We start from the raw sequence: 10,899 nt of genomic DNA on the forward strand, positions 1-10,899 counted from the left end.
GAGTAAAGTATACAATAGTATGGATGGATGTGAGCATGCTACCTACTACAGCTAGCTAACCTGACGCTGGCAGCACGCAGGCCACACGATCGTATAGTACTGCACGTACAACTACAACGTATGTATGCGCCATGTATAAAGACCTCTCAAAGCAACAGTATACTTACCGGCTACTACATGCATCCCCCCCCCCCCCCCCCGGCATACACTACATATACACATGCACATGCATGTTGCGTGCCAGCCAGTAGTATATATATATACACATACTATATATATCACGGCAAGGCGAGCGCAGGAGGCCGAGCGAGCGGGCGCGCCCGTCGTCGACCGTGCTCCTGCGTCGTCAGACGTAGGGCAGCGCGCAGGTGCTGGCGGCGCGGGCCAGCTTGTCGCCGCCGCATGCGGACGGCGCGGTCGCGGTGGCGGCGCCGGCGCCGTCGATGCTCCTCCTCCGGTGCTGGCCGCTCTTGCGCGCGATGTCGCGCATGGAGCTGGCGAGGGACAGCTTGGGGTTGAGGCGGACGGTGGAGTTGAAGCGCTCGCACATGGCCGCGTGCGCCTCCACGGCGCCGGCCACGGACAGCGCGGGCTCCCGCGCCTGCCGCTCCGTGACGGCCGCGGCGCACAGCCCGCACACCCACGTCCCCTGGAACCGCTCCCGGACGCGCCCGATGTACGTGGGCGTGCACTCCTCCGCCATCCCGCAGCACTCGCACCGCACGCTCCGCGCCTCCGCGCCGCCGCCGTCCGCCCCCGGGTCGCCGCCCTCCGACGAGCCCCACCGCTGCGAAGAACAAAGCAAGAGCACGCACACCTCGTCCAGGTCAGTACACACGTATACGTGGTGCAAATTATTATATATTCTTCCCAATCAATTCATCAAGCAGATCGCTCGATCCAGCGCGACGTAATTAAGCAGGTGATCGAAGAGCGTTACCGTGGGGGTCTCGGTCTGCCTCGCTAGGCGCCACGGCATTGCGGCGGCCAACGACGGAACGGACTCGACCTCTCGAAGCTTCTTTAACCAACCAACCAACACTGTTACACGGCCTGCTACCGCGAGGTAGTTAGTTAGCCTGGCCGATCAGTCACCTCACCTCTGCACACTTGCACTTGCACTGTTGCGCGCACGGGCTGGCCGGCTGTGGCTGGCGACGTCTCCCCGGGGGGCCCTATTTATAGGCGCGCGCGGCGGCGGCGGCGGGGTCTGTTGCCCGGCCCCGCCCACAGCATCGCGTCGCAGGCAGATCCATCCCCCGGGAAAGCGGAAATCCTGTGCGGCGCAAAAGCGGAGGAGGAACGGACGAACCTCTCCATCTATCGTCTCCTCTCCCGGCGATCTCGAGCAACTTGGGCCAGGCAATTGTTACCCGAAAAGCGTACGTCTCTTTTCCACGGGATCCGAAAATATCCTGTTCAGCCGTCTTTGCTCTGTGACTGTTCGTCCTCCTCCTCCTCGTCTCTTACAGAGGGAGAAAAAGAAGCGCACGGTCGTCGTGCTTGCTAGATCTTTTCGATCGAGCTCGCTCTGAGCCTCTGACTAGCTGATCAGCTAGTAGCTAGCTATAGGCTTGGAGCCTGATGCTGGCTTCAATCTCTGTCTCGTCGGTTGCGGACACTGTTTACTGGAGTCAGCCCCAGGCTAACTGTATCATTCTTTACCTGGGATTTTGATGATTAATCTCTTAATCGTGAGCTTAAGGTTGCGCTCATTGGCTTTCCCATTCGCAGGCATGGTGGATGCGTGGAGCATCCAAGCAGGAGGGGGTGTCGAGATCGGCAGATCGCGCGCCTGTGACCGCAGCAAGCGCCTCACGGGATGCGCATCGGCGGCGGGGGGGTCTCTTGCCATGACAGAGCTTCATCGCCTAACCTCATCTCCCCCGCTGGACGATGAGTAGGAGCCTTTTTCCCTGCCCCGTTCCTTTTCTTTTTCCTTTTCTGATCATCACTCTTGCCGTCCTCGCTCATCTGTGCTATACTGTGCCCTCGCCGAGACGAGGCTTTCGCCGGGGCCAGGGTGACGACTCACCTACGATAGATACCCGAACAGAGCAGGCAGGCAGGCAGGACTGCAGGAGGAGCTGGGTGTCAGAGCAAGTGACCCCGATCAAGTGGAGCTCCGAGTCTCTCTGACCTCCTGCTGTAGTGCTTTCTTGGTGTCTCCTGCATGCAATTGGTAATTACTGTAGCAGGTGATCGATGGTCCATTGCTTCTTTCGGGGCCGCGGTGCGTCCCATCGCGCATGATGAGCGCTTGTTTTATGCAGATCACGCCATCCAGCAAGGAGCAACAGGGAAAGCACACCCACCATCTGCAGACTCAAACAACACCCGTCCTTTGGAATCACATGGCAACAAGGCATGGGAAATGATAAAAACACGAGGAAAACCGATCGGACGGGAGGCTAGCTGTACATGCATGGACGGGCAACCATGTCGTCATACACCAGCCATATCACAGTTAACTAAGCTTGTATGACAACATCATTGCGTCTTTTAAGGGCGAATAGCCACTTGCATCCCTAAACATATTTCTCATCACAACTTGAACCTACCACCCAGATGCTCGTGTATTATTAGGCATTATTAGTCATTACATTAGCTGGTACTATTAGAACAAGTTTGAAGCAGCTCCACGGCTATTTTGTTCTCACCTTTGCATAGTCTTTTGGTAAAGAAGTGCAGCAACCCTCAATGACATGTGGAGCTCGAGAGAAAATTTTGAAGGGAAATTGACAGTCTAAAAACGCGGCCGGAGGAGGTGAAACGGCCCTCACCGTATTTCATTAAGAGGAAGCGACCACGGCTTCTCCGACCGCAGAAAAAACCCCCCGAACCCGCGGAAAAACCGTATAGAAATTGACAGTCTGATAGCACTCAATAGAATGAGATTAAAGGGGTGTTGATTGTAGTGTATAACATTCTTTGACGTTTCTATAACAAATTTGAATGGCTAGGAAAGTTATAAGGCAGGACTGATCTTGAACAATAGCAATGGACAGCAATAGTTAGCAGAAATTAGAGCTACCAATGTGTACTGGAAATTAAAACATATAGGTGATCAGTCCATTATTCACCAACAGCTTTGCAATTTCTTTATTGAGGTAAACAGCAATTGACACTTGACTACAGTGGTTGGAATTAATGTGCTTACATAAAGTATACAGATCCGTACTTGAAATGAAAATATTACAGTGAAGTTTCCTTAGTTTTGTGTCTGCATATTTAAACAGTTTTCTAGCACTCGCAGAGCCTTCAAGTTTGTTCAATTTTCATATCTCGTTGTCTAAGACCTGCTAATTATTTAGTGATGTGGACTTATGTGCAAGCTAATAAGATTATAAGAGAGCTGGGAACAGAATAAACACAACACTTGTCACGTAAACATCAAAATATACATGAGTGGAAAGGAAAACCACTTCTATAAAGCTTACCGTCTTTCTGGCGTAGCGCCCATGGTATCTCCATATCCTTAAAAGTAGTTGTACTATAGACTCATAGTAGCTACAGAAAGCATGACAAAAGTGGACAGATTGCATCGAATCTCGATGGTCCTAGAAGTAGTTGTCCTAGACTCCTAGTAGTTATAAAAAGCATGAGAAAAGCGATCAATGTTGTATTGAACCAATGGTCAAGGCACGAGTGGGTCAGCTTTAGATTCCACACAGGTAACACAATGTAGTTCCATGAGAACTTCTTCAACCTAATAATCATGCGACAAACACTTATGAAACATTGGATAGGTATACTTGTGACAAGGTGTAAATTTTTCAGGTGCCTACATCATAATAAATTTATGTCCCTGTACTACAGGAATACGCAACGCGTTCTTGCTTCGACGTACAACTCATAATAAAGTGGAGGACAAGACTCACGAGATGTATCTAGCGATAAATATGATCCTCTTTACGCTCACTTTTTCCACTTTATTTGGAGTGTCATGAGATATCTTGTGCTTCACCCACCTACACCGATGCTACAACTCAACTGTAGAAAGGAAAAAACTGCTGGCAGTGAAATTGCGTACTCTGTTCACTCCTCATTCCAGCCAGGGTTTACTTTTCCGACGGAAAATGATTTTCCGGACGTTCCCGGAAACGAGAAATTACCGGTTTTCCGTTTTTTTCCGGATTTTCCGATCTGAAAATGATTTGAAATTCAAATTTCGGTTTTCGACATTTTCCGACCGGATTTCGGTGTTTTCCGACCGGAAAATGTTGTTGGTGATCGGAAATTGTAAAATCAGTGAGGAAAAATTAAAAATTTTACAGCACTTCGTCTAATTTTGCATATATAACAGTTCACAAAGCATAATAAATATTTCACACACCAAATATTAATAGGATTCACCTAAAACATGTATGTCCAATTGTCCATACAAGACACACAATCTAAATCCAATATAATGCAATACCAAGTCCATTGTCCTAGTCATACAAGCCATAGGTTCATTGCAATAATACAATACCAAGTCCATTGTCCAAGTTATACAAGCTGATCATATATAGGACATGTTTTGCTAAATAAACCCAACATGTGTAATAGTCATGTGAGGAATATATTATTTTTACGGAATCTATGTGTGTTTAGTCATGTGAGGGATACTTATTAAGAGTTTACATTTCTATTTCATATACGGATCTATATGTGTTTAGTCATGTGAGGGATATATTGTTTTTACGGAATTTGAATGGATATTTCGTGTTTAAATTATATATACATGTGTAATAGTTCCTTTGCAATACCATATATACCAAAATATTTTTTTACATTGCTAAAACAATGTTTTCCGACCGGAAAGCAACGAAATCCGGTCGGAAAATCCGGTTTTCGTTTTTTATGAATTTTTTTGAATTTTGAAACCAAAAAATTCGAAATTTCGCCGGAATTCGTTTCTCGGACACAACCGGTAACGGTAAATTTTCCGGTAAACCGGATTTACCGTCCGAATTTTTTTTCCTTGATTCCAGCACATAGATTGAATAGAAAACACCAAGATAATGCGCTAATAGGCCTTTTCTCTTGGGCCGAAAGTAGCAGCCGACGGGCTGCTGTATGAACAGCAACACACAACTTTTCTCAAAACAACAACAACAACTACTACACACAACTACCAACATTGCGTGCCCTTTTAGCCCCTCCATGAACCAAAATTTCAGAATTGAAATATGGGCCAAATTTGTTCAGATCTTATCAAAAAAAAATTGCAAGAAGCTTTTCCTGCACCAAATTTCTGCTCATCTCTCCATAAAAGGAGTGGAAACCGATTCCACCCTTGAAAATCGCGACCAACTGACGCCTCGAGCTAATGGAACTGCTGGGAGCGTTCCTGGTAGAGTAACCTTGCCCGGTTTTCAGGCTTTGCTTGGTTTCCTGCTCCCGCTGGCTGAAGTAACCGAAAGTATTCCGCGGCAGCAGGGCCATTCACGCACGCAGGTCGCAGGCAGCGCGCTAGCCCCCGGTTTCAGTGAACACACGTCGTTCGCAGGTGTCCTCGATGCGTACACAGGCACGGCCGCACGGGACGGTTAAAGGCGCGCGTCACGGGAAAGCTGCCGGCCCGCCGCCATGGAAGGACGCCTGGGCTGGGCTGGCTCCTGCAATTCGCGGCGCCCTGTCGCTAGTTGCTAGGCTGCTGCCTGCTGCTAGGCGGCGTTGGTCGCGTGCCGTGCGTGCGTAGCTCATGGGCTTCTCGCTCGCCCTCCCGGCCTCCCCCCAGGGGCAGCGCGGTGCGGGTGCTTCCGCTGGCCACACCGCCGCCGACGAAAGGCGGGGCCCGAGCGCGTCGTCACGTGCCCGCACGTGCTCAGGGTCGTCGGGCTCCTCGCAAAGCTGCTGCCGCGGGCCTGCCTCGATCTGAACCTGATCGCCGGTGGGAGGAAATTTCCCTCGTCCGGGCGGCGACCAAAAGCTCGCGAGGCGAAACAGGGGACGCGGGCGCCTGGGCGGGGCTCGCGTCGCGTGCCGGCCGCGCGGCCGACCTGCCGTCTCCCAGACCCACCACGGGCGCCGCGGGGGCGCTGGCTCCCGATGCATGTGAGGCGCGACGGGGGACCGGTGCCTTCGGCTTCACAGAAAGCAGGCGCTCCATCTTTCGCCGCCGCGGTCTGACCATAACATCGCGCCTGGTGTCACATCGGGGCAAGGGCGTCAACCATCTTCCGTTGCTGGGACGAGGACTAAATTTGGGTCACACCGAGTGACTCTAGCGGAGCCTCCTGCAGTCCTGCACGTAGCTATCTATCTCTCCAGCCTGCTGCATACAGGCATACAGCTATCACCGTACCTGCATCACCACTGCATGGCAACGATGGCTACCGGAAATTCAAGATGCCACATACAACTTGTGGTAGCAACTTCAATACTTCACCCAACTATCTCAACTCTGAACCCTGACGATTAATGGTGGCGTCAAACTTCTGAAAGCTCTCTGCATCTTTGGTCATAGAGTGAGCACCCACCATCGGTTTCAGGAAACCGATGCTGTTGTACTAAATGAAGTCAATTTGCAAAACTTTTTTAGGGATTGGTGTAATTTTTCGCGACGAATCTAATGATAGTAATTAATTGATAATTAGCTATAGTGATGCTACAGTAATCATCCTCTAATCGCGCGGTCAAAGGCCTTATTAGATTCTTCAGGGTCACTAGCGCGGGGTTCTAAAATTGGTTTTATAAACTAACTTTATTTGACACCATAATTAGTGGTCAAAGTTGTTACTATTCCTAATGCGCTACGTAGCACAACCAAACAAGACCATGGTGCATTCTCGCAACTGCCCTGACAATGAAGTTAGTAGCTGCCACGAAGGGTATACCCAGGACACTCGCTAGGGTTTCTTCTCTTGTACGATAAGGACCTAGCGGTCTTTCCTAACATGTACCGGGTGTACAATCATACCGTGTTAGACCATCTTTACTAACTAGGACTAGGAGTAGGAGTACTCTCAAGTCTCAAGACTGCAGTGTCCTGCTTGTATCTATCTTGAATTGAGCAAAGCAAATTATTTTCATTTTTTTGGAAAAAAAAGTAAAGCAAATTCTCACCATAGAAGCAGTAGAGTGACGACTGATGAGTGCCTTTGCTTCAGGCGAAATCCATCAGACGTCGACCCCTCGGCGTCAGGACATGCATGTCCTGGGCAGCTGGCTCTTTGCCATGGTCGTGTGGGCGCTCTGCGCACAAGTGTCAGGCCTTTGGCAAAGCAGGTAGAAGCGCTGATCGTCATCGCGTCCAGAATTCCAGAGGGTAGATAGCAATGCAGCATCCATCCAGCAGGTAATTCGAAGCTTTCGGTGGTCAGGTACGTACCGGCCGATCACCCCAAAAATGGGCCCAAACGAGGAGGATCAATCCAACGGAGCCCGACCAAACTTTTTTCACAGCCAAGTGCTTGGAGTTGGGTTGGATCCAATGCTGAATGGCGAGTGCTCTGCCCTGCAACCGTATCCAGCCCCACATGCACATGGACAACACAATAGCACACTGCTGCAGGTGCAGCGATGCTTTTTTCACCACCGCGTATGCGGCTGGCTGACATGTGGGCCCTAAGCAAACCCCGGCGGGTCACGGTGATGACTTTTGTGAAAAAAAAAGGCTGAGCAAAAGGGAAATTCAGCATGAGATGTGTTTTGTGTTCTGCAAGATTCTGATGGTCATGTGCGCCTTTCTCACCCTAGCCAGCTACAAGGAGTGCTCCGTACTTTGGCTCGGCCGCACACACCATACCTGTGAATTGTGTGACAGCTTGTGCGAACCTTATCATGCCAGTTACCACCGGCCGGTTCACCGGCGCGAGCGAATCATCTTGCTCGCCGAAATGCAGACAAGATTGGGATTCACATAAACAAGTAGAAGTCTCATGCTAGCTTTGGAGTTTGAACTTAAAAACTGCTTGTTTACTCTTCCTCTAGGAGCTCCGCATTATACAAATCAAAAGATGCTAACAAAGAGAAAAAAGGAAAAAAAAAGGCTAAGAAACTAGTAACTCCCTAGAATTATTTTCTAAGGGGTTAGAAACTCAAGAACTGAGAAGAGTCTAAAAAACCTCGAAAAACCGAGAAATGGAGAGAAACAAAAATAAGCAGGGTTCCAAAAAAGGCTGGCAGATAATTAAAACTGAAGAAAAACCCCTCCTAAACAGGATTAGTTTCTGGTTTTGCTGCATTATTCCTGGTCTATTGGATCAACTCTAGAGCAAAACAAAGGCGGCGGCGACGTCCCTAGATGAGCTGACGGAAGTCCGGCCCTATGCGGTTGTGGATCAAGAAGTCGTCGCCGATGAGCGGCCCCGCCGGCCCGTCGAACAGCAGCGGGCCTGGCGCGTACATCAGCCCGCCGGCGGCCCCGGCGCCGACGTGCTGCCCCAGCGCCTGCGGCTGCGGCTGGTACTGGTGGTGCGGGTGCAGGTGCGCCTCCTTCTGGCGGCGCAGCTCGAGCACCTTGCGGTGGGAGTTGGAGTGCTTCGACACCACGAAGGTCGGGCTTGCCGCCGGGCGGTACTCCGGCACGAGGCGCCCGGACTTGTACCGCACGCCGCACGCGTTGCACAGCGTCTTGGGGCCCAGCGGCCCCGTCCTCCACTGCGGCGTCTTGTCGGTCTCGCAGTGCAGGCACCTCCTCCCCTCCCCGCCCGACGCCGCGGCGTTCGGCGCCGGGGCCTTCGGCGCTTCTTTCTTCTTGGTGGGCTTCGACGGTTTCTTGGCCGGGAACGCCGGTGCGGCGGTGCCGGACTCGGACGGCGAGATGGCCGCGGACGCCGGGGATGGCGGCGAGGCGGGAGTGGGCGGGAGCACGAGCAGGCGGGAGGCCCAGCTGCATGGCGCGACGCGGGAGCGCTTGCTGCGCGCCTTGCCTGGCACGGGCGCCTCCGGTGGCAACACGCCGCCGCCGGGCTGCGCCGCTGCGGCCGCGGGAGCGGGGGTGGGAGCGAAGGCCGTGGCGGCGGAGGCGGAGGCGGAGGCCGGCGGGATGCCGGTGATGAGCTGCAGCTTCTTGAGGTCCTCCGTCGGGAAGTTGTCCTCGCCCATGTAGTTGGACAGCCATTCCAACTCCGCCAATTGGTCGTACTGCGCAGAGATTCAGAGCAAGAAACGAGTCAGCAATGGCGCCGCTAAACTCATTGAACCATCAGTGCCAAACTATTTTCGGCGCCTGCGGACTGCAGCAGATAGAGTGCGGGTAGCGTTTAGGATGCTGCTATTTTTGGCCGCTGGCTCCCTCAGTTACTATTCACGGGACGTTTCCTCCATTCAAGGAGAACTTTAATGGGTGCCGGTGATAGTTGGACGGATTATCGGAACCGCTAATTCTTCAAAGAAATCGCGGAGAAATTCGAGTGATTCGCCGGAATTCATGCAAAAATACGCGACATTCAGGACGAGAGGCGAGGAATTTACCGGCTCGCACAGCCCGCCGGAGAAGTCCCCGTCGGCGAGGCCGGAGAGGGAGTTGCTGCAGCTGTCCAGCGCAGTCACCGTAGACGAATCGTTCGAAGCGTTCCCGGCGGCACCGTCCTCGCCGCCGGCGCCGCCACAATCCCTCGCCTTACTACCCTCGCCCTCGCCCTCCTCCACCACCGCCTCCTGCACCTCCTCCTCGTCGCCGTCGCACGGCAGGTCGAGTAGGTCGTCGACGAGGAAGAGGTCCGCCTCCTTCTTGACCCTCCCGCCGCCCGCGCACTCGGCCGGCACCTCCATTCACCGCAGAGAATTCTGTCTGATTTTGTTTCCTTGTTCCTCTCCCTTCCCCCTCCGCTTATTCTGTCTGATTTTTTCTGCGAGAGGCGGGCGGAAATAACGAGAGAGAGAGAGAGAGGAGTAGGGTTTAATTGGGACGCGTCGTGGCGTTGGAGAGCGGAGTGGAGGAGGACGACGAGGGAGGTCAGCAGAGATGAACGATTCTTGAGGAGTAAATAAAGCCACAGCCGCCCACAGCCACCCCCTGGCTGGAAACTACTATGGGCAGCTTTAATGGCCGGTTAAAAATGAGAATATCTCTTTTTATAGCAGTAAAAAAATCTATAAATTAATGGTGGAATCAAACAGGGAGCAAGAAAATAAATGAATATTTGGAGGCTTCTCAGTCACTTGGGCGATGACAACTGTAGTGGTACTATTCGAGAGAAGAAAAAACAAGGAGAAATTGATGGCAGATGGAAGGAAGCAAAGTGTCTTCTCAATTTATTGTGTTCACCAGAGGGCCAATACGGCTACAATTTGGTGCCGTACAAATACCATTTTTGTACCTCAAAGCTTGCATTCGTCCCGTCACAAATATCACAAATACAAATCTATTAAATCAATGATATGTTTTTTTTATGTTATGAAACTGATTTTCATGATAAGTCAAACAAAGTAACTCTTGTGCTGTCAATATGTATAGAATGCTAGGTATTGATTGCCAAAAACAATCAAACTAGATTGCTGCCCTATAGCATAATGTCGGTGTGGTCAATCTGCATGTACTCATATTACTTGAGATTCTAACTAATTTATGACGTTGCTTGTTATGCTTAAACATGCTCTCTTCGTTTCACAAAAAATGCAATTCTGAAAATGTCGTACAAATTAGAAGTGGGGGAAATGATTTAGGTACCCTATTTATCGGCAGTTAATATTTCTGAACTATGCGCTATAAAATTAAATGTAGCAAAAAATGAGGGATTTTTATTCTTCCGCAAAAGTTTGGAAGTTAGATGCACACCAAGCGAGAGGTACATTTGGTACTATTTCCACTTCATGTTACACTAGCAATTTGGATTTCGGTTGACATGTGGGGTTAAGGATGGCACACACATTTGAGGATATCAAAGCTACTGTGTGTTGTGCACTTGGGAAGGGAGCACCATCATATAAAAGTAACATCACATGATGTGCCATCATAGCATTGTA

At 50.9% G+C, this 10,899-nt stretch overlaps 2 protein-coding genes and 1 long non-coding RNA gene across 4 annotated transcripts; 1 reads left to right on the forward strand and 2 right to left on the reverse strand.

The window, feature by feature from the left end:
• Window positions 1–212: 212 nt before the first annotated feature.
• On the reverse strand, window positions 213–979 carry LOC120700680. Its single transcript, XM_039984926.1, has 2 exons — window positions 941–979; window positions 213–787 (listed from the first exon to the last, which is right to left on the reverse strand). Exons 1-2 carry the CDS (start codon window positions 977–979, stop codon window positions 347–349), a joined length of 480 nt encoding a protein of 159 aa, XP_039840860.1. The 3' UTR covers window positions 213–346.
• A 409-nt stretch (window positions 980–1,388) lies between these two features.
• On the forward strand, window positions 1,389–3,214 carry LOC120698088. 2 transcript variants are annotated; one of them, XR_005684713.1, is made up of 3 exons: window positions 1,389–1,651; window positions 1,735–2,182; window positions 2,274–3,214. It is a non-coding gene; the product is annotated as an uncharacterized LOC120698088 (long non-coding RNA). The 2 variants fall into 2 exon arrangements; XR_005684712.1 differs by having other exon boundaries at window positions 1,389–1,633.
• A 4,658-nt stretch (window positions 3,215–7,872) lies between these two features.
• Window positions 7,873–9,945, reverse strand: LOC120698089 (GATA transcription factor 12-like). Its single transcript, XM_039981570.1, has 2 exons — window positions 9,406–9,945; window positions 7,873–9,075 (listed from the first exon to the last, which is right to left on the reverse strand). Exons 1-2 carry the CDS (start codon window positions 9,703–9,705, stop codon window positions 8,230–8,232), a joined length of 1,146 nt encoding a protein of 381 aa, XP_039837504.1. The 5' UTR covers window positions 9,706–9,945; the 3' UTR covers window positions 7,873–8,229.
• Between the last annotated feature and the right edge of the window lie 954 nt (window positions 9,946–10,899).

The sequence above is a fragment of the Panicum virgatum genome, chromosome 3K (assembly GCF_016808335.1).
Source record: "Panicum virgatum strain AP13 chromosome 3K, P.virgatum_v5, whole genome shotgun sequence".
NCBI lineage: Eukaryota > Viridiplantae > Streptophyta > Magnoliopsida > Poales > Poaceae > Panicum > Panicum virgatum.

Excerpts from the sequence above, each read along its gene's own strand:
- LOC120700680 (XM_039984926.1), bottom strand. The coding sequence starts at position 979 with ATGCCGTGGCGCCTAGCGAGGCAGACCGAGACCCCCACG. Across the intron at positions 788-940 it reads GGCAGACCGAGACCCCCACG|CGGTGGGGCTCGTCGGAGGG; the intron begins GTAACGCTCTTC and ends TGTTCTTCGCAG.
- LOC120698089 (XM_039981570.1), bottom strand. The coding sequence starts at position 9,705 with ATGGAGGTGCCGGCCGAGTGCGCGGGCGGCGGGAGGGTCAAGAAGGAG. Across the intron at positions 9,076-9,405 it reads CCGGCGGGCTGTGCGAGCCG|TACGACCAATTGGCGGAGTT; the intron begins GTAAATTCCTCG and ends ATCTCTGCGCAG.